This window comes from Manis javanica, chromosome 8, assembly GCF_040802235.1.
Source record: "Manis javanica isolate MJ-LG chromosome 8, MJ_LKY, whole genome shotgun sequence".
Taxonomy (NCBI): Eukaryota; Metazoa; Chordata; class Mammalia; order Pholidota; family Manidae; genus Manis; species Manis javanica.
In genome coordinates, this window is record NC_133163.1 from 122,968,488 (window position 1) to 122,996,018 (window position 27,531).

Consider the following 27,531-nt stretch of genomic DNA (forward strand, 5'->3'; position numbering starts at 1 on the left):
CACAATGTCACACCAGGCCCTTCTCTCTCCAGCCTCCCCTCTTGCAGCTCTCCAGCCCTATTTTATGCCTGAGCCACGCTGAACCTGCTTCAAGTCCCAGTCGCTCTGGGCCTGTCCTGCTCCGGAGGGGTGCAACTACCCATGCCCCCGCCTTTGGGGGAGACCCCTTCCTTCCCTGTCTGCAGAGCACAGCTCTGCTCCCCCTGTGAGCCTCAGCCTGGCTCTGACCCCTCTGAGACCTCCCTCTGCTCTTCCTAGCCTCCAAATGCTCGGCATCTTTCTGCACGAAAGCAGTCACCCCACGTCCTGATGCACTCCCTATGTTGATGGGTTTATTTTCTCACGGGAGCGTGATCTTCTCACGAGTGGGGTCCGTCTTCTCAAACGCATGTCCATCTCCAAAACCCACTCTACATCACAGGAGCCCAGCAAACACTTATATTTTGGAAGGTGCTCAAATATCTGTTGCAGTAATGAATGAATCCTATTTGTATTTTATCTCTGGCAGTGTCTAAACCAAAGAAAATCACACTTTTCTTCTCAGAAGAGGGGACATTTTCAAACACCAAGAACTGCAGTTCCTGGTAAGACCTCTTAGAAAATGATGTTACCAACAGCAGCAACTGGAAATCCAGCAGGAAGCTTATGTGCTAAAAACAGTGAAACGGGCCAAGACTTGAACAGTCACAGTTTAGGTAGCCTAGAGGCTAGAGGTGGGGGATATTCATGACTGTCTAAAGTTTTAAGAATCACAACTTCTTTCTTAAGAATCACATATATTGATCCACAATTTGGATATGGGATACACTTTCCATGGGAGTTACTGCTCAAATCCTAAAACCACTCAATCTGGGAACCTCCCGAACGATTTGAGCCGGCAATGTGGTTAGGAGATTAGCTACTTCCACTTGGAGTGGCTCTGGGAAGCCCAGTCTGAAATGAAGTCACCTGTTGTCACCGTCTTCCTCCCCAGCCTTCCTTCTGGGACAAGGCACCGGCCCATGACTCTTGAAAAGACTTCCCTCTTTAGTGCTCCATGAGGCTCCCGGGGTGGTCTGGGCTACGGGGACAGTCCTGCAGCTTGGGTGTAGACAGGTACTCCAACTCATAGTGTCCACCCTCGGAGGCCTTGTGTGTGCGTTTCTCCTTTGTGCCCTCCTTCTGATTCTTCTTGTGCTCAATAATCTGCTGGAGCTGGTGCCCAGCATATTCTGGCTTTGTGGTCAGTGGGCCAGCTGGCACAGCTACGCCAAGGACATCAGACACCATGTAGGGGCGCAGCCAGCCCACCAAAGGAGTGCTTCCAGGGCTATAGTGGGTCTGCTTGTGGTAGAAGAGAAGTCCGTCTACCTATGAGGGAAAACGAGGGATCAAAATGACTCGTGGGGCCACATGTTTCCAGTACAGCCTATACACAAGGGGCAGCTCTTGTGGTCCAACTCCTGTCTCTGGGTCACTGCCAGAGAAAGAAGTCTTCATTTCTCACACATGCAATTTCCCTAAAGGAAGAAATGGCTTAGAAAACTAAATTTTAGAAAAAAAATATATAAATACCACTTTCCTGTTCACAGGGTGCCTTCCTACCCATGGTTTCACCTTACTGCCCACCCTGAGGGTAACTGAGAGATGGGGCTGCTCAAGCTCATGGAGTTCTGGGAACCTCCCTAAAAACATGTAGAAGGAAGCAGAAATTCAACTTGAACCCAGGTCTTCTCTCCCAGATCCCATGCACTTTCCATCCCCCAGAGGTCCCTGTAGTGGGAAATATACTCCATGCAGGCAGCCAAGCAGGAGAACCGGCCAGGCCCCTCTGAGATGCCAGGCTGCTGAGTACCACGAGGAGGCTGTCGAGAAGCCCTGCTCCCCACGCCACTGTTGGCTGCCTAAACCTCCCTCTAAACTGTTTGTAAGCTGTGTTCTGGGAAACTCGGTTTTTCTCAACAGGAGGACCTCCTACAGTCCTACATTTTCTTTTCCATGATTCAGTGACTCATCTCTAAAAAGCATTTATTGTCACTGGGACATAAAGGTTATAAATAAAGATAGTGTTCTTCCCACCTTCTTAATTGACTCACAGATATGAAGGCAACTCAGCATTGGCCACTTCCTCATTTGGGAAGCTGTAATCCTTTTAGCATAATTATATCCAGTTCAAGCAAATATTGCGGGTGAATAGGCAGAATTTTTTTTTATTAAGGAATTATTGATATACACTCTTATGAAGGTTTCACATGAAAAACAATGTGGTTACTGCATTCACCCATATTATCAAGTCCCCCCCCAACCCCATTGCAGGCACTGTCCATCAGTGTAGGAAGATGCCACAGAGTCACTATCTGCCTTCCCTGTGCTACACTGTCTTCCCCATCATCCCCCCCACACCATGTGCCAATCATAATACCCCTCAGTCCCCTTCTCCCTCCCTCCCCACACAAGTAGGCAGAATTTTAAAGGGAATGATGGGCAAAGGGAAGCTTCCTTGTTAAGCCTGGAGAGCATAACTTCAGGTTCTGACGATGACAAAAGACTGCCCAGGGCTGAGGAGCTTCTGGGCACATGAGACTCAGCACTAAAGCCAGCCCCACTGTCCCCAGGGACCATGTGCTTTTCAGAGGAAGGATGGATCAGCAGTGCACAGCCCTGCAGTCTGTCTGCTACAGAAGCCCCTTTACAACCAGCTGTGGCAGTCAAAGGGCTTGGTTCCCAGGCTTGGAGCAGAAAGAGGCACACAGAATGGAAGCCCTGCCCCTCTCCAGGCCTCAGTTTCTCCAGCTGTAAAATGAGGGAGTTAGAAGAGCTGGTCTCTCAGGGCCCTTCCAGCTCTAGCATCCTGGGTTATCTAGCAGAGCGGAGCTGGAGCTCTGATGGACAGCGAGCGCACCCTTTCCCCGGACTCAGCTCTCAGCCCTTTTTTGATGCTTTCACACAGCAAAGCAGAGGATATCTTTCTGTGGAACCAAGTTTCCCTGTGTCCTTCAAGCACATCAGAGCAATAAAAATAATAGTTTCATTACCTCAAAAGGGAAATCCATAGACAGCACCTTACATAGACTCTCAGGGGTGCAAGGGAAATTCTTTAGCCCCACGAATTTAAACTAAAATACAAGGTAGAAAAATAATTAGTACACTTTACAAATAATAATGGATCCCAAAATTGCAAAGCTGTATCAAAGAAGAAAACTTTTAGGTTTCATCCTTCCCTACCTCCTCCCCTCCACCACCTTCTGAATTACCAGGTGAGTGGTTCTCAACCTTGCTTTATACAAAACAATCAACTGGGGACCACTTAAAAATTACCGATGCCCAGGATCCACACCAAGATTCTGAACAAAACTGACCTGGAGTGGGGCCCAGGCTTTTTCTTTTTTTAAGCTCTCCAGTTGATTTTATTTTATTTTATTGAAGTACTGATATACAATCTTATGATGGTGTCACGTAACAACACAGTGGTTTCAACATTCATCCATATTATCAAGTCTTTACTCCTTCCATTGCGGTCACTGCCTATCAACGTAGTAAGATGTCACAGTCACTACCTGTCTTCTTCTCCATGCTGTACTGCCTTCCCCGTGGCCTACCTGTATTGTGAGTGCTAATTACAGTGCCCCTTAATCCCCTTCTCCCTCCCCACCCACCCTCCCCAAACCCTCCCCTTTGGTAACCACTATTCCCTTCTTGGTGTCTATGAGTCTACTGATATTTTGTTCCTTCTGTTTTGCTTTGTTTTTATACTCCAAAAATAAGTGAAAGCATATGGTATTTGTCTTTCTCTGCCTGGCATTTTTCACTGAGCACAATACCCTTAGATAAATCCATGCTCTTACAAATGGTAGGATTTCTTTTCTTTTTAGGGCTGAATAATATTCCACTGTGTATATACACCATATCTTCTCTATCCATTCATCTACTGATGAGACACTCAGGTGACTTTCATATCTTGGTTATTGTAAATAGTACAGTGATAAACATAAGGGTTCTTATGTCTTTGTGAATCACAGATCTTGTTTCCTTTAAGTAAATTCCTAGGAATTCCTGGGTCAAATGGTACTTCTATCTTTAGTTCTTTGAGGAACCTCCATACTGCTTTCCACAACGGCTGAACCAATTTACATTCCCACCAGCAGTGTGGGAGGGTTCCCCTTTCTCCACATCCTCACCAGCATTTGTTTCTTGTCTTTTGGATATTGGCCATCCTACCTGGTGTGAGGTGATACCTCATTGTGGTTTTGATTTGCATTTCTCTGATGATTAGTGATGTGGAGCATCTTTTCATGTGCCTGTTGGCCATCTGTATTTCTTCTTTGGAGAAATGTCTGTTTAGATCCTCTACCCATGCTTTAATCAAGTCAATTGTTTTTTGGGTGTTGAGGCATGTGAGTTCTTTGTTTTGTTTTGCTTCTTATCACTTTTTTTTCTTTTAATTAAGGTGTCATTGATGTACAATCTTGTGAAGGTTTCACATGAGCAACATTGTGGTTACAATGTTCACCCATATTATCAAGTCCCCCCATAGCCCATTGAAGTCACTGTCCATCAGGTAGTAAGATGCCACAGAGTCACTACTTGTCTTCTCTGTGCTACACTGTCATCCTGGTGATCCCCCCTACATTATGTGTGCTAATCATAATACCCCTTAATCCCCTTTTCCCTCCCTCACCACCCACCCTCCACCACCCTCTTCCCTTTGGTAACTGCTAGTCTCTTCTTGGGTTCTGTGAGTCTGCTGCTGTTTTGTTCCTTCAGTTTTGCTTTGTTCTTATACTCCACAGATGAGTGAAATCATTTGGTACCTGTCTTTCTCCACCTGGCTTATTTCACTGAGCATAATACCCTCTAGCTCCATCCATGTTGTTGCAAATGGTAGAATTTGTTTCTTTCTTATGGCTGAATAATATTCCATTGTGTATATGTACCACATCTTCTTTATCCATTCATCTACTGATGGACACTTAGGTTGCTTCCATTTCTGGCTATTGTAAATGGTGCTGCGATAAACATAGGGGTGCATCTGTCTTTTTGAATTAGGGATCTTGTTTTCTTTGGGTAAATTCCTAGAAGTGGAATTTCTGGGTCAAATGGTATTTCTATTTTTAGTTTTTTGAGGAACCTCCATATTGCTTTCCACAATGGTTGAACTAATTTACATTCCCACCAGCAGTGTAGGAAGGTTCCCCTTTCTCCGCATCCTCGCCATCATTTGCTTTTCCTAGTTGTCAGCCATCCTAACTGGTGTGAGGTGATATCTCATTGTGGTTTTAATTTTCATTTCTCTGATGATTAGTGATGTGGAGCATCTTTTCATGTGCCTGTTGGCCATCTGTATTTCTTCTTTGGAGAACTGTCTATTCAGCTCCTCTACCCATTTTTTAATTGGATTATTTGCTTTTTATTTGTTGAGGTGAGTGAGTTCTTTATATATTTTGGATGTCAACCCCTTATCGGATATGTCATTTATGAATATATTCTCCCATACTGTAGGATACCTTTTTGTTCTATTGATGGTGTCCTTTGCTGTACAGAAGCTTTTCACCTTGATGTAGTCCCACTTGTTCATTTTTGCTTTGTTTCCCTTGCCCAGGGAGATATGTTCATGAAGAAATTGCTCATGTTTATGTCCAAGAGATTTTTGCCTATGTTTTTTTTCTAGGAGTTTTATGGTTTCATGACTTACATTCAGGTCTTTGATCACTTCGAATTTACTTTGGTGTATGGGGTTAGACAGTGATCCAGTTTCATTCTCTTACATGTAGCTGTCCAGTTTTGCCAACACCAGCTGTTGAAGAGACTGTCATTTCCCCATTGTATGTTCATAATTACTTTATTATATATTAATTGACTATATATGTTTGGGTTAATGTTTGGAGTCTCTATTCTGTTCCACTGCTCTGTGGCTCTGTTCTTGTGCCAGTACCAAATTGTCTTGATTACTGTGGCTTTGTAGTAGAGCTTGAAGTTGGGGAGCGAGATCCCCCCCCCACTTTATTCTTCCTTCTCAAGATTGCTTTGGCTATTCGGGGTCTTTGGTGTTTCCATATGAATTTTTGAACTATTTGTTCCAGTTTGTTGAAGAATGTTGTTGGTAATTTGATAGGGATTGCATGAAGTCTGTATATTGCTTTGGGCAGGATGGCCATTTTGACGATATAAATTCTTCCTAGCCAAGAGCATGGGATGAGTTTCCATTTGTTACTTTACTGTCCTCTTTAATTACAGTACTCTTTAATTTCTCTTAAGAGTGTCTTATAGTTTTCAGGGTATAGGTCTTTCACTTCCTTGGTTAGGTTTATTCTTAGGTATTTTATTCTTTTTGGTGTAATTGTGAGTGGAGTTCTTTTCCTGATTTCTCTTTTCTATTAGTTCATTGTTAGTGTATAGGAAAGCCACAGATTTCTGTGTGTTAATTTTGTATCCTGCAACTTTGCTGTATTCCGATATCAGTTATAGTAGCTTTGGAGTGGAGTCTTTAGGGTTTTTTATGTACAGTATCATGTCATCTGCAAATAATGACAGTTTAACTTCCTCTTTACTAATCTGGATGCCTTGTATTTCTTTGTTTTGTCTCATTGCCGTGGCTAGGACCTCCAGGACTATGTTGAATAACAGTGGGGAGAGTGGGCATCCCTGTCTGGTTCCCAATCTTAGAGGAAAAGCTTTCAGCTTCTCGCTGTTAAGCATGATGTTGGCTGTGGGTTTATCATATATGGCCTTTATTATGTTGAGGTACTTGCCCTCTATACCCATTTTGCTGAGAGCTTTTATCATGAATGGATGTCGAATTTTATCGAATGCTTTTTCAGCATCTATGGAGATGATCATATGGTTTTTGTCTTTCTTTTTGTTTATGTGGTGGATGATGTTGATGGATTTTCTAATGTTGTACCATCCTTGCATCCATGGGATGAATCCCACTTGGTCATGATGTATGATCCTTTTGATGTATTTTTGAATTCAGTTTGCTAATATTTTGTTGAGTATTTTTGCATCTATGTTCATCAGGGATATTGGTCTGTAATTTTCTTTTTTGGTGGGGTCTGAGCCTGGTTTTGGTATTAGAGTGATGTGGCTTCATAGAATGAGTTTGGAAATATTCCCTCCTCTTCTATTTCTTGAAAATCTTTAAGGAGAATGGGTATTATGTCTTCTCTGTATGTCTGATAAAATTCTGAGGTAAATCCATCTGGCCCAGGGGTTTTGTTCTTGAGTAGTTTTTTGATTACTGCTTCAATTTCTTTGCTGGTAATTGGTTTGTTTAGATTTTGTGTTTCTTCCTTCATCAGTCTTGGAAGGTTGTATTTTTCTAAGAAGCTGTCCATTTCTTCTAGGTTTTCCAGCTTGTTAGTATATAGGTTTTCATAGTATTCTCTAATGATTCTTTGTATTTCTCTGGGATCAGTCGTGATTTTTCCTTTCTCATTTCTGATTCTGTTGATGTGTGTTGATTCTCTTTTTCTCTTGATAAGTCTGGCTAGAGGCTTATCTATTTTGTTTATTTTCTCAAAGAACCAGCTCTTGCTTTCATTTTTTCTATTATTTTATTCTTCTCAATTTTGTTTGTTTCTTCTCTGATCTTTCTTATGTCCCTCCTTCTGCTGACTTTAGGTCTCATTTGTTCTTCTTTTTCCAATTTCGATAATTGTGGCATTAGACTATTCATTTGGAATTGTTCTTCCTTCTTTAAATATGCCTGGATTGCTATATACTTTCCTCTTAAGACTGCTTTTGCTGCGTCCCACAGAAGTTGGGGCATTGTGCTGTTGTTGTCATTTGTTTCCATATATTGCTTGATCTCTATTTTAATTTGGTCGTTGATCCATTGATTATTTAGGAACATGTTGTTAAGCCTCCATGTGTTTGTGAGCCTTTTTGCTTTCTCTGTACAATTTATTTCTAGTTTTATATCTTTGTGGTCTGAAAAGTTGGTTGGTGGAATTTCAATCTTTTTAAATTTACTGAGGCTCTTTTTGTGGCCTAGTTTGTGGTCTATTCTGGAGAATGTTCCATGTGCACTTGAGAAGAATGTGTATCCTGTTGCTTTTGGATGTAGAGTTCTGTAGATGTCTATTAGGTCCATCTGTTCTAGTGTGTTGTTCAGTGCCTCCGTGTCCTTACTAATTTTCTGTCTGGTGGATCTATCCTTTGGAGTGAGTGGTTTGATGAAGTCTCCTAAAAAGAATGCATTGCATTCTGTTTCCTCCTTTAGTTCTATTAGTATTTGTTTCACATATGTTGGTGCTCCTATATTGGGTGCATATATATTTACAATGGTTATATCCTCTTGTTGGACTGAGCCCTTTATCATTATGTAATGTCCTTCTTTATCTCTTGTTACTTTCTTTGTTTTGAAGTCTATTTTGTCTGATACTAGTATTGCAACACCTGCTTTTTTCTCCCTGTTGTTTGCATGGAATATCTTTTTCCATCCCTTGACTTTTAGTCTGTGCATGTCTTTGGGTCTGAGGTGGGTGTCTTGTAAGCAGCATATAGATGCGTCTTGCTTTTTTATCCATTCTATTACTCTGTGTCTTTTGATTGGTGCATTCAGTCCATTTACATTTAGGGTGATTATTGAAAGATATGTACTTATTACCATTGCAGGCTTTAGATTCGCGGTTACCAAAGGTTCAAGGTTAGCTTATTTAGCATCTTACTGCCTAACTTAACTTGCTTATTGAGCTGTTATAGACACTGTCTGGTGATTCTTTATTTCTCTCCCTTCTTATTCCTCCTCCTCCATTCTTTATATGTTGGTTGTTTTATTCTGTGCCCTTTTGTGTTTCCTTTAACTGCTTTTGTGGGTAATTGACTTTATTTTTTGCCTTTAGTTAGTATTTGGTTGGTCTGCTTTCTTTGCTGTGATTTTATTTTCTTTGGTGACATCTGTTTAGTCTTAGGAGTGCTCCCATCTAGAGCAGTCCCTCGAAAATACCCTGTAGAGGACATTTGTGGAAGGCAAATTCCCTCAACTTTTGTTTAATCCCTCCTTCATTTAATTTTTTTGTGTGTTTTTATTATTATTTTTATTATTTTTTATTTTGGTATCATTAATCTACAGTTACAGAAAGAACACTGTTTACTAGGATCCCCCCTTCACCAAGCCCCCCCCGACATACCCATTCACAGTCACTGTCCATCTGCGTAGTAAGATGGTGTAAAATCACTACTTGTCTCCTCTGTGTTGCGCAGCCCTCCCTATGTCCCCCCCACACTATACATGCTAATCGTAATGCCCTCTTTCTTTTTTCCCTACCCTTATACCTCCCTTCCCACCCATCGTCCCCAGTCCCTTTCCCTTTGGTAAGTATTAGTCCCTTCTTGGGTTCTGTGATTCTGCTGCTGTTTTGTTCCTTCAGTTTTCCTTTGTTCTTATACTCCAAATATGAGTGAAATCATTTGGTACTTGTCCTTCTCCACTTGGCTTATTTCACTGAGCATAATACCCTCCAGCTCCATCCATGTTGTCGCGAATGGTAGGATGTTTTCTTCTTATGGCTGCGTAATATTCCATTGTGTATATGTACCACATCTTCTTTATCCATTCATCTACTGATGGACACTTAGGTTGCTTCCATATCTTGGCTATTGTAAACAGTGCAGCGATAAACATAGGGGTGCACCTGTCTTTTTCAAACTGGAGTGCTGCATTCTAGGGTAAATTCCTAGAAGTGGAATTCCTGGGTCAAATGGTATTTCTATTTTGAGCATTCTGAGGAACCTCCATACTGCTTTCCACAATGGGTGAACTAGTTTACATTCCCACCAGCAGTGTAGGAGGGTTCCTCTTTCTCCACAACCTCGCCAACATTTGTTGTTTGTCTTTTTGTCTTTTCAATGATGGCGATCCTTACTGGTATGAGGTGATATCTCATTATGGTTTTAATTTGCATTTCTCTGATGATTAGTGATGTGGAGCATCTTTTCATGTATCTGTTGGCCATCTGGATTTCTTCTTTAGAGAACTGTCTGTTCAGATCCTCTGCCCATTTTTAAATTGGATTATTTGCTTTTTGTTTGTTGAGGCGTGTGAGCTCTTTATATATTTTGGATGTCAATCCTTTATCAGATCTGTCATTTATGAATATGTTCTCCCATACTGTAGGATACCTTTTTGTTCTATTCATTGTGTCCTTTGCTGTACAGAAGCTTTTCAGCTTGATATAGTCCCACTTGTTCGTTTTTGCCTTTGTTTCCCTTTCCCGGGGAGATATGTTCATGAAGAGGTCACTCATGTTTATGTCCATGAGATTTTTGCCTATGTTTTTTTCTAACAGTTTTATGATTTCATGACTTACATTCAGGTCTTTGATCCACTTCGAATGTACTTTTGTGTATGGGGATAGACAGTGATCCAGTTTCATTCTCTTACATGTAGCTGTCCAGTTTTGCCAGGAGCATCTGCTGAAGAGGCTGTCATTTCCCCATTGTATGTCCATGGCTCCTTTATCAAATATTAATTGGCCATATATGTTTGGGTTAATGTCTGGAGTCTCTATTCTGCCCTCCTTCATATTTAAATGCTAATTGTGCTGGATACAGTATTCTTGGTTCAAGGCCCTTCTGTTTCATGGCATTAAGTATATCATGCCATTCTCTTCTGGCCTGTAAGGTTTCTGTTGAGAAATCTGATGATAACCTGATGGGTTTTCCTTTGCAGGTGACCTTTTTCCTCTCTCTAGCTGCCTTTAAATCTGTCCTTGTCCTTCATCTTTGCCATTTTAATTATTATGTGTCCTGGTGTTGTCCTCCTTGGGTCCCTTCTGTTGGGAGTTCTGTGTACTTCCGTGGTCTGAACGATTATTTCCTCCCCCAGTTTGAGGAATTTTTCAGCAATTATTTCTTCAAATACACTTTCTATCCCTTTTTCTCTCTCCTCTTCTTCTGGTACCCCTATAATGCAAATATTGTTCCATTTGGATTGGTCACACAGTTCTCTTATTATTGATTCATTCCTGGAGATCCTTTTATCTCCTTCTGCATCAGCTTCTCTGCACTCCTGTTCTCTGGTTTCTATTCCTTCAATGGCCTCTTGCATCTTATCCATTCTGCTTATAAATCCTTCCAGAGTTTGTTTCACTTCTGGAATCTAATCTCCTTCTGGATGTCATCCCTTGGCTCTTGCATATTTCTCTGCAGCTCCATCAGCATGGTTATGACCTTTATTTTGAATTCTTTTTCAGGGAGATTGGTTAGATCTATCTCCCCAGATTCCTTCTGAGGGGAGACTGTCTGGGTTAATCTGGTCTGTATGAAATTCTTCTGCCTTTTCATGGTGATAGAGGTAGTTGCAGGAGGCTGGTGCATGTGTGGGCTGCGAGAATGTCTCTTCTTGCTGGTTTATGGCCTTCCTCTCCCCCTTCGTGAGGCGCTGGGTTCTCGCAGGTGTAGGTGTAGTCTGGCTGTTGTTCTGTGTCTTCTGGTCTCTCTTTTAGGGATAGTTGTATTTGTTGAATTTTCAAAAGTATATATGGTTTTGGGAGATTTCCGCTGCTCTACTCACGCCACCATCTTGGCTCCGTCCTCAAGTACGGACTAGCACCGAGCTCCTTCCCCTCCGCCCACTTTTTAATTGGGTTATTTGCTTTTTGGGTGTTGAGGCGTGTGAGTTCTTTATATATTTTGGATGTCAAGCCCTTTTCGGATACGTCATTTACGAATATATTCTCCCATGCTGTAGGATGCCTTTTTGTTCTGCTCATGGTGCCCTTTGCTGTACAGAAGCTTTGTAGTTTGATGTGGTCCTACTTGTTCATTTATTTGGTTCTCTTGCCTGAGGAGTATGTTCAGGAAAAGGTTGCTCATTTACATTCAAGAGATTTTTGCCGGCTTTCTTTTAAGAGTTTTATGGTTTCATGACTTACATTCAGGTCTTTGATCCATTTCGAGTTTACTTTTGTGTATGGGGTTAGACAGTGATCCAGTTTCATTCTCTTGCATGTAGCTGTCCAGTTTTCCCAACACCAGGTGTTGAAGAGGCTGTCTTGTCCCCATTGTATGTCCATGGCTCCTTTATTGTATATTAATTGACCATATATGTGTGGGTTTCTTATATCTGGGCTCTCTATTCTCTTCCATTGACCTATGGGTCTGTTGTTATTCCAGTACCAAATTGTTCTGCTTACTGTGGCTTTGTCCAGTTGATTTTAACATGCAGCCAAGACTGAGATCCACTCTCCTGGCTAGGCTTAGAGATTGTGTGCTATTCTCCCAGCCCCGAGACAGCTGTGCCTAATGGAAGGCTAGTGAAGCCCCTGTTCACACCGCCAAGAATTTTTAGACTGAAGCAGTATAACAAAGTGATTAGGACTGCAAACTCTAAAGTCAAATTGCCTTGGTTTGACTTCCAGCTCTGCCAGTCATTTAATTCCCATATGCCTCCTTTTTCCCATCTGTAAAATAGTGCGATAGAAGTATCTGCTTCATAGGGCTGCTGTGCAGGTTCAATGCGGTGACCTGTGTAGAGCGCTTAGAACAGCACTGGAAACAGTAGCTCTGGTGTTCCCCTTCCTCAACGCACGTTCCTCCAGGACCTTAGCATTAACATCACTGGAAGTACTGGCCCCATTTATTGTCTGTAAATGGTTATCCAACTGCCTTTAAAGATGTTAATGTCAAGCAAATGCCAAAAACCTATTTAATGCCCTGTCACATATTCAATCAGGGAATTGACAGCAAAGACACTTGGGCTATCATTCTTACTGGGACCTTGGGGAAGGCAGTCCCCTCTCTGAGTTTATCTTATCATCTGTGAAATCAGAGGAACTGACTAGAGTAAGTCACAGATATAAGAGAAGAGGTTGTCCAAGCGCAGTCCATGAGCCATCAGTATCGACATCACAGGGGAACTCATTAGAAATGCAGATTCTCAGGCTCCACGCTAGACCTACTGAATCACCCCCAGGAGTTTTGTTTTCCCAGGCCTTAAGGTGCTGCTGATGCACTGTGAGAACCATTGTACTAGAATTCTAAATAGCATTATTAGTAAAAGCAGTTATTAACATTTTATATCAACCACGATTTATCAAGCATCGGCCGTAAGTATTATGCTAGGGGAACTTGCATATTTACATCATTTGGTTTTCAGAACAACCCTGTAAAGCAAGTATTATTAACCCTGTTATATAGATGAAGAAACTAAGGCCCAGTAATGTTATTAACTTACCTAATAATTGTTTGAGCCCACACTTTTTGCATTATGCCATGCTGCCTCAGAAAAGACAATTTCATTCATTAATTATTATATTTAAATAACAGACCAGTGCAAACCAATCCCCATAAAGAATTCTGCAATCCTGACACCAGGCCTTACAGGATTGAGCTTGGTTTTCTCTCCCAGTCCTTCTTCTTCTGGTAACTTTGAATGCAGCCAGTAGAATCGGAAATCAGTCTGTCACAGGGAAGAGGAAGAGAAAGATGAAATACTGCTCATCTCAAACTAAAATATGAACAGAACACCCCATTCTAAATAGCCACCTTATCTATGAAGACCTAAGTCCTTCTATGGTTACCTTCATTTCCCCTAAAACACTGCCATTAGGTCAGGAAGACGCTTACAAAAGTCTTTGAAGATTTTTTTCTTAAAATCCAATAGAATTACTAATGGCAGGAGAGCGAACATTCATCACTGAAGGCCTGCTATGTGCCAGGCACCATGCTCAGGACTTTACACACATGATCTTGTAAACCCTCAACCACCCTCTCAGAGTTGTATAACCACTATCTCCATTTTACGAGTGAGGACTCTGAGGCTCAGAGAGATGATATCACTTGCCCATGTGCACACAGAAAATGCTATGGGACCCAGGACTCTCTCACTCCAGAATACTTATGTTAACCTTTGTTTTATTTTAATCCTGAGGATTAGAATCTACTATATAGTCATTTCTTAAGTTCTCATAAATTACTTTATTCTCTGAACTACTGATAGGTATCCTTCTGTAGTTATTTAGAGACTCTTCTTTCTTGTACATTATTTTGCTTTTGGAAATAAAAAAAAAACAGTAGTCTTTGTATTATAAAAATATAGGTAGATTCAGTTAGCAAATTTGTAAATAGTGAATGCATATCATGAAACATCCTTCAATGGAATTAAAAGAAAGTGAGCTGCAGACTGAATCCATGAGTTCTGAGTTTTAGGTTTGGCTTTGCACTTGGGCAAGACACTTAACGTCTGTGGCTTTCAGCTTCCATATCTACAGGCTGAGGAATAATAACGGTACTTACCTTAGAAAATTGTCATAAGGGATTCAATGAGTGCTGAGCAATGCACTTTTAGCATGAGGTGCATGTGAGATTCTCAAGTACCGCCACCTAATGGCTACGGAAAGAAGCAGTCTACGGTACTGACCCGATTCTCACACTTGGGCCCACGTGAGGATTGCCTGGAGGCTTGTTAAACTGTAAGCAGCCTCCACAGGTTCTGATTCAGCATGTCTGAGACTTTGTATTTCTAACAACATTGAGAAGCACTGTGATAGACTAATTGACAGGGAGCACAAAAAAATCACCACTATAAAACTGGGACAATGATAGGGGGGTGCTGGGAACAGAAGTGGGGCCAGGGGCCGAGCTAGCTTCACCCTGGTGACTGCTACGGCCACTTTAAGCGTCACGGATCCGAGCAAAACACCGGGGGAAGGTAAAATTTGGGGAGAATATCGGGGCCTCTCCTCACTTGGAAAATCTTCTAGAGCTAGTCCCTCAGAGCTTCGGGCTCTGCGCCAGGCCGAGGGGCCCTGCTGTCCTCAGGGTCTGGTGTGGCTGGTGAGGGAGTGGAGGCAGCAGGCATCTGTTTGAGAGTGCTTTCCATTCCACCTTCTCTTCCTTGTGCCAACTGTACAAGGTGGCACCCCAATCACCCTCAATCTTCCCTGCCAGCAGTCCTCCCACACTCCAGACCGAGGGCAGGGGATGGCCAGAGCTTCTACCAAGTCCCAGCCCACCCCTTGGCTGTTTCTCTTTCCTCCCCTCAAGAACTGCTGTACTTCCCTTAGTTCCTTCTACTTCTTTGACAAAACAGAGCTAATTAACCACATTCGAAGATCAAGGAACATTAGATAATGTTCTTGGTATACCACATCCTGCACACACCAAAAAGCTGGTCACGTACCAAACCCACCCACTGAGCCACTTTCCCAGGAGGAGAGGAAAAAACAGAGAAGACATGAAGGGAGCAGCGCTGCTTACCTGGCAGTCATAAAAAGGATGTCCTCGCCAGCACATCACATCCAGAACATAGTAGGTCTGGTTCACCTCACTGTAAATGCAGTCCAGAATAGTGTAGTCTGGGGACATAAAGCATAAAGTTGGGACAGGGCTCCCCTTTCAATCAGGGCTCCCTCCACCACAATGCTCGGAGCCCTCTCTAGGGGCTGGGGCACCGGGTTCCCCAGTCCTCAGGACATGCAGTGAGCACCGGCACTAGGGAAGAGGGATTCTGCAGGGACAGAGTTCTTCACAGCCCTTTCTGGCTACATGGTGCAGCTGAGGGTGACCTGAGGTAGGACCGCATGAGAGATCAAGGCAACCCTTAAGCCAGGTGGAAAATCCAACCTTTCAGACAAACTGAGATGTCATTTAACCTCCATGATCTTAGTCTCCTCAAGCTGGGCCCAGGTAGGAAGGAGAAGCCACGGTCAGGACGACGGTAAGGGAGAAAGGGGACTTGGCAGGGAAGCTCTAGCAACAGCTGCTGTGCGTTACACTCGGCGTCCCGAGGGGCCTTTCCTCCCAAACTGCACCTGCACCTTGTACTGGAGTCTGGGGGAAGGAGTGTCGGCTTTAAGTCGGGGACTTACTGCCCAGCAGGCCTCATGGGGCTGCACCTCCTCCGTAACTGAGGAGGCCTGACCTTGGAGGAGACTACCTGAGTCCAGGGGGCAGAGGGTGTCTACAGTTTCAAAGGTATGCTTTCGAAGTGGGTCTTGAAAACAACTAACGAGGCAACTTACACTGTCTTTTACTGATTATAAAACATAATGAATAAGACCATTTTATGTAGGTACCTTTTGCTGTGACTGAGTTTTGCCTGTTACCTCCTGGCAGAAGGGAAGAAAACCTGTTGGCGCAGTAACCACTCTTGGTGTAGGCACTGGTAGAACCCTATGTGGACAGAAAGTGATCGTTCTCATCAGGCATCAAGGTCCCCTCAATCTCTTGCTTCCACATTCTGCAGCGGTGTCATCAGCCCAAAGATGGCTCTCAACAGATACCCGGTGCAGGAAAGCGTTTCAATCGCCATGGCAGATAAGGAACATGGAGCGCAAACCACCTCTCCTGCTAGGGACCAGACATGCAGGTGTACGGAGCAGGCGCAGCCACTCACCCTGGAGGCGACGACAAGGGCTCTTTTTCCAACAGGGCACACGACTACAATCCATTCCTGCCCCAAATCTGAAGGCACATCAATTAACCACTCAGAGAGCATCAACTGGGAACACAAAGAATGGTGTTAAGAATCAGCAGGGGTGCGCTGCTCCGATGGGGGGGGGGAATCCACCCCACTCGCTCTTGCAGTCAACTTGTCTCCTGCTCAATGTATAGGATGCAGGCCACTCGCTGTGAACTTTAACTTCAGCCTCACCTTCACTACCTGCAGCCACGTGCATTCTCACTACCTCACTTCCTGTACCCCAGTGATGGGACCCTCTTCTTTTCCTTACTTTGTCCATCCACCCACCATTATCATAACTATTATGTTCCAGGGGCTACTGCTCAGAGACAAATAAGGTCCCTGAACTTGAGATGCTCTTAAATTAGATTGTCCCCCAAACTGAAGACCCCAACACTACACTAAAGGCTGTATAAGAACTCTGCCTCAAAAAAGCGGAGGGACCTTGTGGTGAAATGAATTTGAAAATATGAACTATTTCACTCTTCACTCACAGCCCCTCCCATCTACACAAAGACTGCCCTGTCAATCAGCCACCCCCACTGAATCTTCCACCTTTTCTTCCCCTTAGCACACAAATCACTCAACCCATAATCTTCAAAAACAAAAAATGAAAACCTTTTATCATTCTGCATTTCTGTTACGCTACTCCACTTTCTCCTTTTTTTAAAAACCTCTTCATATTGCTCGATGCTGCCTGGCTGCCCACCTTCAGTCCACATTTGCTGCACATGACGCTGCTAAAGGCCGCCGGTGACCTCCTCGTTGTCGAGTCTCTCTCTCACCTCACCTTCCCCTGGCCCACCCCTCCGCCCGTGAGGCCGCCAGCCACCGCCTCCTTGACGCGTGTCCCCTCGGCCCCGTGACACAGCGCTATTCTGCTTTTTCCTCCAGACATTCCACTATATACTCTTTTGAAACGTGTAGATGATCTTCAGGGGACTCGCAGGTCCCCCTTTTCTCTCTTAGATGCTCCTTGGGGCAGGATCTCATCTAGTTCTGTGGTTCCACTTATCACTTCTAACACGCTGCCTCCCAACTTTCCTCCTTTTTCATCTCCAGGTTTTTTCCTTTCCTTCAGACCTCTATTCCTGTCTGTCCCCTTGCTGTCTCTTTCCCTGCTTGTCCTCTCTATACCTTAAACTCATCATATCCAAAATGGAACTTGCTGCCTTAATTGCCCAGTACTTCCCATCCCTGCAACACCCACAGCACTCCCTTCTGCGCCCCGCAGCCCTGTTCACGGTGCACCTCTCTCTGGAACTGAATCTGAAACCTGAGGCACGATCAACGCTTCCTTTAAGAATAGTAGCAATACAATACCGAAAGCACAAGTGGAAAAACAAAAAATAGATTACAATCTTTAAAACTTTTGTGCTGCCAATGATACTACCAAGAGAGTGAAAAGACAACTCACAGAATGGGAGAAAATATTTGCAAATCACGTATCTGATAAGGGACTTTATCTATAGTATATAAGGAACCTTATAACTCACTAATAAAAGACAAATTAACCAATTAAAAATGGATTTGAATAGTCATTTGTCCAGAAAAAATTTACAAATGGTTAATAAGCACATAAAAAGAAGTCCAAAATCATTAGTCACTAGGAAAATACAGATCAAAACCATGACACCACTTCATTCCTACAGTATAGCTATACTCAAAGGGACAATAACAAATATTGACAAAGATGTGGAGAAACTGGAACCTCATACATTGCTGATGAGAACATAAAATGGTGTAGTCACTTTGGAAAACAGTCTGGCGGTCCTCAGAAGGTGAAACAAAGAGTTACTGTATGACTGAGTAATTCTACTCCCACCTACACGCGGAGAGTGGGAACATATGTCACACAAAAACTTATAAATGAGTGTTCATAGCATCATTATTCATAATAGCCAAAAAATGGAAATGACTTAAAGACCATCAACTGATGAATGGATGAACAAAATGTGGCATGCCTATAAAAACAGATTATTTGTCAGTAAAAAGGAAAATGAAGTCCTAACACTTGCTACAGCACGGATAAACCTTGGAAATCTTATGCTAAGCGAAAGAAAACAGACGAAAAGGACACATCTTGTATGATTCCACTTACGTGAAATGTCCAGAACAAGTAAGCCCATAGAGACAGACAGTACATGAGCGACTGCTAGGGGATGGGAGAAAGGAAGACTGGGGTCTAAACACTTACAGGTATGAGCTTTCTTTTTGGGGTGAAGAATTCTGGAATTAGATAGTGATGATGGTCATACAGCCCTTTGAATATACAAAAAAACACACAAAAAACCCACTGAATTGCACACTGTAAGTATGTGAATTGTATGGTTTTGAATTATATCTGAATATGGCTCTTTAAAAAAAATAGTAGTAGCAGCTAATACTTGTGGGACATTTATTACAGGCTCTGGGCTAGGTATTTAAGGGAAATAGTCTCATTCAATCCTTCTAACAATCCTATGAGACAGGGACTCTTACGTGCCCCCATTTTACAGACAAGAAACCAGACACTTAGTTAAGTAACTTGCTCAAAGTCAACAAAGAGCCATGCTTTGAAGTGAGGTCTCTGACCTCAGAACAGATACCCTAAATCATTTCTCATACTGCCGTCTCCTAGCCACCCACTGTGAAACCCTGTCCATTCTACCTGGCAATATATCTCACACTCATGACCTCATTTTCTTCCCACTTTCACTGCCTTCAGCTCCCATCATCAGGTTGTTCTGGCAAACCTAAGCTCTGTACCACAGTCTCTCTCTTCCAGGCCCTTCTATACACTGATGTGGGTGTCATCATACAAAATTCCAATCTGTCCCTGGCTCAAAAATTCTCAGTGGTTCCCAACAACCTAAAATACAGTCTAAGCACTACACATATTACTGCCTGACCCTTCCCCCAGCCCTATGCTGCTCCATCCTCACTGGTCTGCCCGTCACTCCTGGTTATGAAGACCCCCGGTAAACACACCAAAACAGACCTCCTCTCCCACCTCTGGGCTCTTGCTCAGCCTGCTCCTCCCGCCTGGAATGCCCTGGAATGTTCTGCACCTCTGCCTGCCAATGTCCTACACATGCTTCAAAGCTGCCTCCTCTTTCATTAACCTTTTCCTGATTTCACAACCCTGCTCCCTTCCTTCTTAGAAGTTAATCCCACTTTCTTATAGCAAAAACCATCATCTACACTTATTCCAGGAGTACAGGGGCTATTTTCGTTCCATGTCAATCTTCTCAGAGCACAGCCTAGCTTAACACAGAGAAGGGCCTTCAACAATGCTCAAAGAACAGAACTGAATCGCATTTTGTCAAAGAAGATGTTAACTCTGCTGTATTTCGGGCAGAGAAAGAAAATGGAGTGTGTGCACAGAAGAACCATATTCTAAAGATGGGAGAAGATTCTGGGGGTAATAAGACACTTGGGTTAAGGAGAGATGTATACAATAGCAGGGTGGATCCCTGGGCTCACTCAGTCTCATGCCCTGTCCTCTGGAATACCTGGACTGCCCAGAATACTAGCCAGTCTCCATGCCTGCTTCCCCTCTGGCAATGCAAGCCACACTGGTTTCTTCTCTAGAACTAAGAGGGCACTTCGTCAAGTTTGTTGTAGTGGTCTGTTGTTTCATGGCCTCAGCCTCACACAGGCCAACTGTTTGGCCTGGGGTGGCTGAGCAGGCTCCCCATATTCAAGCGCAGCTGTACTTCCCACCTGCCACCAGCTGAATGTGAAGAACCACGACTGACATCTTAGTCCACCACTTGGGAAGGACAATAATCTGGGGGCAAGGCGGGAGCAGCACTGGGCTGGACAAGCCCGACCCAGGACAGCAGTGCAATGACCGTTAAAGAAACATGTCCATAGAGTCTGTTAGCATACCGATAGCTCAGGGGCTTTCTGCAGCAGGCTGGTGACTTTGCTGTAGAGTATGGGGTAACGGTCCCCGGCCTGCCACTCACAGTCTCCAGCCGTGGTCCCCGGTAAGCACCCAGCACTGTGAGCCATCTCTTTTCTTCATGCATAAACTACACACATCGGCATTTTCTCTGAAGTTCCCATTCCTTTTTCCTGCCTCATGCTCTTTACAGCAACATTTATTTCAGTGGGGTTTGATAGCATAGCCGGGGGAGTGGGACTATCTGGGCCTAACGTCTCTGGACTACTCACTTGATTAGCGTAGCGTTTCGGTAGCTTCTTGCCAGGGTCAATGTCCATTTCCTCACCATCTCTCTTCCCTTCTTCTTCTTCTTCACGCTTCACCCCTGACCAGTCATCTTCAGCCAGTCTTCTGGCATGATTCACATAATCCAGCCGCTTGCTGGAAAGAGAAAAGGCATAAAGACAGGTCTTTATGTCTTAAAGGAAGATACCCTACAATGTGACAGATTTAATTCAAATCTCCAAATTCAGGAGCAACTTGGGAATTCTGGTGGGAGTCAAGGAAGATGATAAAATGTCCTTTGTAAGGCTAAACTAGTGCCCGCCTCCTCACAGATCCTAAATAGGACTTCCCCTCCAAACACACGCAGCCCTCCTCAGGTGACTTTCCTAAGAATGGGTCAAGTAAAATATTTAAAGGAATTTTCGTTTCACTAGCTGAAAAGGCTTACCACACTCCCACCCAACCTACCCCAGACTCCCACCTCTACCACAAGTGAGAGCTGCTACTTCTCTGCCTGGCAGACACCTAATCCAAAAACCCCAGGGATTGAAAAGAGATTGAAAAGACCCCAGGGATTGAAAACCACTGAGATGCAGCGAAAAGTTTCAAACAAAGATAGTTTCAAACAAAACAGCAGTAAACTCATGGACCCTGAGGATTGACTGCTGGCTGCAAGGGAGAGGGGTTGGGGCGGGTAGGTGGGAAGGGGGTGGGGGATAAATGGACACAAAAATTCTCCATCATAATATTAGTTGGTCATGGAGATAGTAGTACAGCATTGAGAATACAGCCAATGATTCTGTAAGATCTTCCTATGTTGACAGATAGTAACTGCACTAGTTGGGGTACGGATTTAATAATATGGGTCACTGTCAAACCACTGTGTTACAAGTTTGAAACCAATATAAGATTGTATATCAACAATACTTCAATAAAAAAAATGATGTTAAATGTTCCTTAGGGATGTACCTATTAAAGTAAACCATACGAAATAAGTATACATGAATTTATACTAATACAAATGTTTGAATTATTAAAAATGGGTTACAAGAGACAAAAAATACCCAAACAAGCTTCCAGGGCTTTTCACTTCATACAGCTTTCTAAAAAGCAGCCAGGCATTTCTCCAGTTCTTATTTAACTGTCAGAAAAGGCATCTTAATTTATGATTTAATGTCTTCTACTTACTGTCTCCCTTTACCATTATTTTCTTCTTTTTTAAAAACTACATATTCTAGAATATTTGGAAAACTGAGAAGGAAGAAAAAAGAACCTTTTGGAACCTAATTGTTCCAAAGTGATTGTAGGTATCACAACCTCCTACACTTGGTTTCCTCAATGCGAAGGCAAGAGACCAACCACTGAGGCGGTGAGACCAACTCAACTGGTTTTTCTCAAACACACAAATGTTGATACACATTCACATGAAGATGCACACCAGAAAGGGCAAACGCAAGCAAAATGGTATTTTATTTCAAGAATAAGGGAGAGCCAGTGTACTTGCACATGTGCCAAAGGATATATGTCCACGGTTATTTCCTGGGCATTATCTGTAATCACAAGAAAAGGAAACTACCCAGATGCCCCCCGCTAGGAGATCGGCTAGGGATCACATTGTGAGCCTATCACTCAATGGAATACCTGGCACCATAAAAAAGGAATGAGGTGGCACTTTATGAACTGGTATAGAATCTCTCCAAAAAAACACACTGTTAAATACATGTGCAGAAAAGTGTATTTGTCACTGCTACTTCTGTTAAAAAAAGAAAAGGTTATGTGTGCATACAACCACACACTTGCTCATTCGTGTACTGATCTTTGGAAAGATACACATGAAACTAATAACACGGTGAGGAATTGGATGGCTAGGGACAGAACCGGGAGGGAGACTTATCACCTTGTATTTTTTGAATTATATATATATTTCTTATGTTTTGAATTTTGAACTATGAATATATACAATGAAATATTACCTATTTCAAAATAATTAATTGTAGTTTTTTTTAATGGAAGGCAAGGTGATCTGAGAATGTAATCTGCAAGCAACTCAGGGACCACAGGGTTAAATATCTTGGCTAAATATATTCATTTATGCAGCACTGGACAAAATGCAGACTGCATAGCAATTGTGCAGCCGTTAATGGTTCCTCCTTGTCTTTAATTCTTTATTACCCAGAAGGGGACCGTGTTGCACTAAGAATAAAGGACAGGTCCTGCCTTCAGAGCAGTCCAGCCTCAAACGCTCCCATCCTCCTCTCTTTTCCGGTTTGTTCATCTTGGCACTGACAATTAAGGGTATGGAAGACATTTCCTCAGATTCCCTGTGGAATTATTTATCTTGAAGTCCCAAGGGCTACAGAGAAACATTTGGGCAAAGGCAGACAGGAAGACTGCACCAATGCCAGGATTCAGAGTGCAGGAGAATCGGGGAGTGGAAGTGTGGGAGTGGCTTTCATTAGTTCCCCAGTTACAAAGCTCGGTACTGCTGCCAAGAGAAAAAGAGAATTTTAACCAAATAACTGAGCTTTTGCTATCAAACTTCGGTCTCTTACTTCCCCATTATTTTCCTAAGCTTTGGGTATAAAGGATGACTACTCTGCTAGGATTTAGTCCTCCCAACCTCCTGGGCACAATCAACCTACAAAGGGTTTACTTTGAAGGGGGGTCCTGTAGAGACATGCCTAGAGCCTCCTAAGTGGTTCACAGCTCTGAGCCTGGAGAAAGAAGCCAAGCAGTTCAAGCATCCCTTACGATTTCTGCAGTTCCAATAACTGGCGGCGCCTCTCACTTTGCTCCAATGAACTGTACTTGGACTTGTACTGAGACAGGCGGGGATGTGGGGCGGCTGTGCTGTTCAGATCTTGAGACACAGAAAAGCTACTAGCCAGGGCTTGACTCAGCTCTTCCATCTTCCCTACAAACGAAAGCATAAGAAAATGGTCCATTAATTTCATATCGCAGTTATGATGTGACATGATGGCAACATTCCTAAAAATCCTCGCTGAATCCAAAATCGTAACTGTTTCCATGGGAAAAAAGGAAGTTAAAAGGCAAATGAGTTACATATGAGCAATAATGTTCCTTCCTGTAGATATTTCAATAATGATAATTTTGATAGCTGAGAGTATATAGATACAAACTTAAACATCAATCACTAAGCAAATTTACCTTGTGACTGTATCTAATGTTTGCTCTGTCACCCATCACCAGGTGCCCTATCACTTAGCCCTCTCTCTCCCTCACCAACATCCAGTGATGAGATCAAGTACCTAATTTTTTCTTGAATAGTCATTATTAGTAATTATTAATAGCCATTAATAATAGCTCTAAAAAGCCATTACTCAAAAACCAATATAACTTTCTGATGCAAATTTGACCCACTTGGTTGCTTAATTCTCTAATAAATGCCAACCCACATACAGAAAATTTATCTCCAGGAGAAATACTGGTTCTAGGGCCCCTGAAGGAAGACAAGAGGTGCCAAAAATCCAAACCTGGCTGTCACTTCTTCCCTTTACAGTTCGTTTTATTTATTCGGGGCGGGCAGAGGGAAGGTTCCAGGGCTACCTATGTAGGACCCACTTGGAAAGGAGCCAGACAGAGGGCTGCCTGCCACTTAACACCTGCTGCTCTAGGAGTGTGAACGACTGGCATGTGGTACATTTGGGAGACAGTGAGCAGATGTCATACTGGAGACAAACTACCAGGTGGGCCCCAAAGAATGGGAGTGGAGAGGAAGAGATGCATTCATATTTCACTCACCCTTCTGTGAATGAACATATAAGGTGGCACAGGAGCTTACCCAAGGGTTAAAGGTGTGCCTCAGAGAGTTAAGAAAACAGGAACATTTGGGGGAAATCTGACTCACGCAGCAGCACTGGCCTAACCCCTCAGTTCTAATGTAAACTACAGGGCACCACCAGTGCTAAACTTCACCCCCGGCCAGCTTACAATGGTCTGAGCACCAAAACCAATGGGTTTATTCCAGAGCCTCTACAGTTAAAAATTCAACTCTATGGGCCTCTACCTGGCAATTAGTTATTTTCCATTGCACACTTGAAGTCAATTTTTTCTTAATTTGCAGCATTAGATTTCTTTCTAATTTGAAAGGAATTTATTTAAATTGTGGTTAAAAACTTTTAAGATTTAACATCTTAGCCATTTTTAAGTGCACAATTCAGTAATGTTAAGTGCATTCACACTGTTGTTCAACCAATTTCTGGAACTCTTCATCTTGCAAAATTAAACCTCTATATACCCATTAAACATGAAAGGAACTTTAAAAATTTAAGATTAACATAGTGTTGTCTGGCAATCCAATCTGGGGAGATCTCCCTGAGCACTAGGTGAAACCTCAACCTGGCATAGGGTTCTTGACTCTGGTAGAGAAAGAATGTGACAACGGGTCATAAGAGTGTAGGTAAGGAGGAAATTAATTAAAGAGAGAGTAGTAGAAAATTCATGCAGGCAGCAGAGAGCAAGGAAGAGCAGAGAAAGGAAAGGTTAAGTCCATGGAGCTCCTGCTCAGCACAGGGCAGGTCCCTCGCCAACTCCTGAAGCCAGGGTCACCTGGTGTCCAGTGTCCACTTGAAACTGCACAGTGTGGTAACAAAGCCCCTACCACCCCAGAATTTGGGGGAGCCTCAGAGCACTGGATGGAGTGAGATTATGTTCTGAGAACTTCCCAAAGCAGAGTTTCCAGGCAGGCCACTAAAGAGCATGATCTTACGGCCACAGTCCTGTCCGGGTCACCCAGGCGATGGGAATTTCCAAATCCAAATCAGAGCTCTCAGTAGCCCTTGCCTACTTGTCTGAAGTAGAACAGAGAGAGAGACTTGTGCTTAAGACCAGAACACTGAATGAAACAGCAAAGTGACAGACATTTACCACCAGAGGTGGAGGTGGGCAAGTTCTTGTTTTTCTCATGACAAAGAGTTCAGAGATGAAGTGCAACAGACTTATGCAACAGTAAAGTTTATTTGATAAGACAGCACACACTCAGACAGGAGTGCAGGTGACCTCAGAGAGGAGGCGTGCTTAAAAGTTTAGGACTTGCATTTTTAAGAATCGGTAAAAGGCCAGGGGAGCTTAGGCTGACTGTGGTCTCATGATGTCTATCTCTGGTGAGAGATATTATGTCACCATCATAGACAGTCCTCTAGATATTCTGCAAGATAAACTTGACACAGGGAATGTATTGGTCCTGTTCTTCTCCAAGATAATGGCTACCCTCAAGCAGTGGAAACGTATCATTTAGGACTGCTTGCCCTGCCTAAGATAGGTTCGGTTATTGGCTCATTACCATAAAAACGTGTTAGGAATCTTACCTCCCAAGTCCCTCATTTTAAAAATGGAATCTTAGTCTTAAGGTGGAGTCCCTCCTGTTCTTACTATACTATTTATATCTTGATATTTTTCATCATAGGCAGGAAAAGTTAATCATGATGCTTGCCCCATGTCCTGCTCTGCCTCAATAATATCAGTGTGGATTTGAGGAGAGTCTTGGCATATTTGTGATATAACCAGGTTGGCCATTTGTGGTTGAGGCTGAGTGATGAGTACTTAGGATCCCTAATGGTAGGCTATTTTCTGTATTTTTATGTAAGTCTGATCACTTTCAGAATAAAGCTTGTAAAAAATTATGTGTTCCTTTTACCAAAGTAATGACCAAATATAAAATACATTTATTAGGCCTTATCATGCTTTATCTTTGTGGGGGCTCCTGCTCTGCCAAAACCCACAAAATCCCTAAAACTGGTAACTTGGATAGGGGGGCAGTTCCCTATACCTTCGTTTACGGCTGTTCTCCGCGGGCTTCTGCTCTTTCACCCCAATCCTCGGACAGTGCTCTCTCCAGGGGTTCTGACCTCAGCCCTGGGGTCCCAGCCTCCCAACGCCCAAATTCCCTACTCGCCCAGGCCCCTTCCCGGCTCCAAACCCATGTGTCCCCTGCCTCTTCCTCCACCGGGCGCCCCCGCCCCGCACCCCCCAGGCCCGCATGGAGGCCTCCTCGGCGCCTCCCACAGGCTTGTCCTGGGGACTCTATTTGCTGCTTCGGCCTTCCTTCCAGCCACAACCTCGCACAGACTGTCTCTAGGGAGGGGGGCCACTCAGGCCCACAAAAAGTCCTGGCGGGGTCCTGGCCCAAAAGCCTGGACAGCAGAGAGCAAGCAGGCCCGAGGGAAGTCTGGTTCTCCCCCTCCAGTGACGGCTCGGCGGGCCGGGAGTACGAAGCCGGCCGTAGGGAGCCACAGCCGGGGGCCCAGGGGCAGCTCCGAAGCCGGCAGGGCCCAGGTTCCAATCCAGGACTCACCAGGCGGAGGTGACAGTTCCACGCGCCGCCGCCACGGTTCCGGAGGCCGACCAATCAGCTGCCCTAGGAGAGCGGCCCGCCCCCGTGGCCGCCGCCGCGCAACTGGGCCGCCTGGCCACGCGCCGGGACGTTCCGGCTCCTCCCGCCGCTGCGAATGCCGGGAGTCCTTCCGCGGTTGGGTCGCTGGCAGGCCGTCACTTCCGCCCTCGACGGCGGAGGCTCTTCCGGCGGCCGCGGCCCAGGGGCTCCCCTGGGCTCTGCGCTGTCCAGGTTCCTGCGCCGTCGCTTGGCCCGGCAGGCCGAGGCCTCCATCCCGAGCACAAGCTCCTCGCGGCCCCTTTGCTCAGTAAGAAGCCCGATCTCCTGGCTCGCCATTCGAGGCCCTCCCGGCCCGGATCCTGCCCACCGCACATCTTTAGGGGCGCACCAGCAGTCCGCCCCGCACCGGTGCCTGTGCTAATGTATAGGCGGCGGCGATTGCCTGAAGGATTCCCCCCACCCCTCATGCCCCCAGGTCTCAGACAATTAGACGTTCCCTCGCATTTCGCCCTTACGACACCGGGAATACACCTCGATTACAGACCATTTGCGTGGTTTGGCAGTTTCTTTCCTACTCGGCTGTGGACTTGTCAATGGTAGGAACCTGGCTTGATTCCTGGTTAAGAAGTCAGCGTGCAG

At 44.0% G+C, this 27,531-nt stretch overlaps 1 protein-coding gene across 2 annotated transcripts; it reads right to left on the reverse strand.

Moving 5' to 3' along the window:
• Positions 1-424: 424 nt before the first annotated feature.
• SNUPN (snurportin 1) lies at positions 425-26,999 on the reverse strand. 2 transcript variants are annotated; one of them, XM_037010197.2, is made up of 9 exons: positions 26,854-26,997; positions 23,292-23,454; positions 20,546-20,696; positions 16,319-16,423; positions 15,999-16,095; positions 15,181-15,278; positions 13,304-13,381; positions 3,015-3,095; positions 425-1,350 (listed from the first exon to the last, which is right to left on the reverse strand). In XM_037010197.2, exons 2-9 carry the CDS (start codon positions 23,447-23,449, stop codon positions 1,027-1,029), a joined length of 1,092 nt encoding a protein of 363 aa, XP_036866092.1. In that variant the 5' UTR covers positions 23,450-23,454; positions 26,854-26,997; the 3' UTR covers positions 425-1,026. The 2 variants fall into 2 exon arrangements, with proteins under 2 accessions (XP_036866092.1, XP_036866093.1); XM_037010198.2 differs by lacking the exon at positions 16,319-16,423 and having other exon boundaries at positions 26,854-26,999.
• Positions 27,000-27,531: the final 532 nt, after the last annotated feature.

Bases quoted from the DNA above. Each gene is read 5' to 3' on its own strand.
- SNUPN (XM_037010197.2), bottom strand. From the start codon at position 23,449: ATGGAAGAGCTGAGTCAAGCCCTGGCTAGTAGCTTTTCTGTGTCTCAA. The intron at 16,096-16,318 runs GTGAGTGGCTGC...CTGTCCACATAG, and splicing joins CCCTTGTCGTCGCCTCCAGG to GGTTCTACCAGTGCCTACAC. The intron at 13,382-15,180 runs GTAAGCAGCGCT...TCCCTGTGACAG, and splicing joins ATCCTTTTTATGACTGCCAG to ACTGATTTCCGATTCTACTG.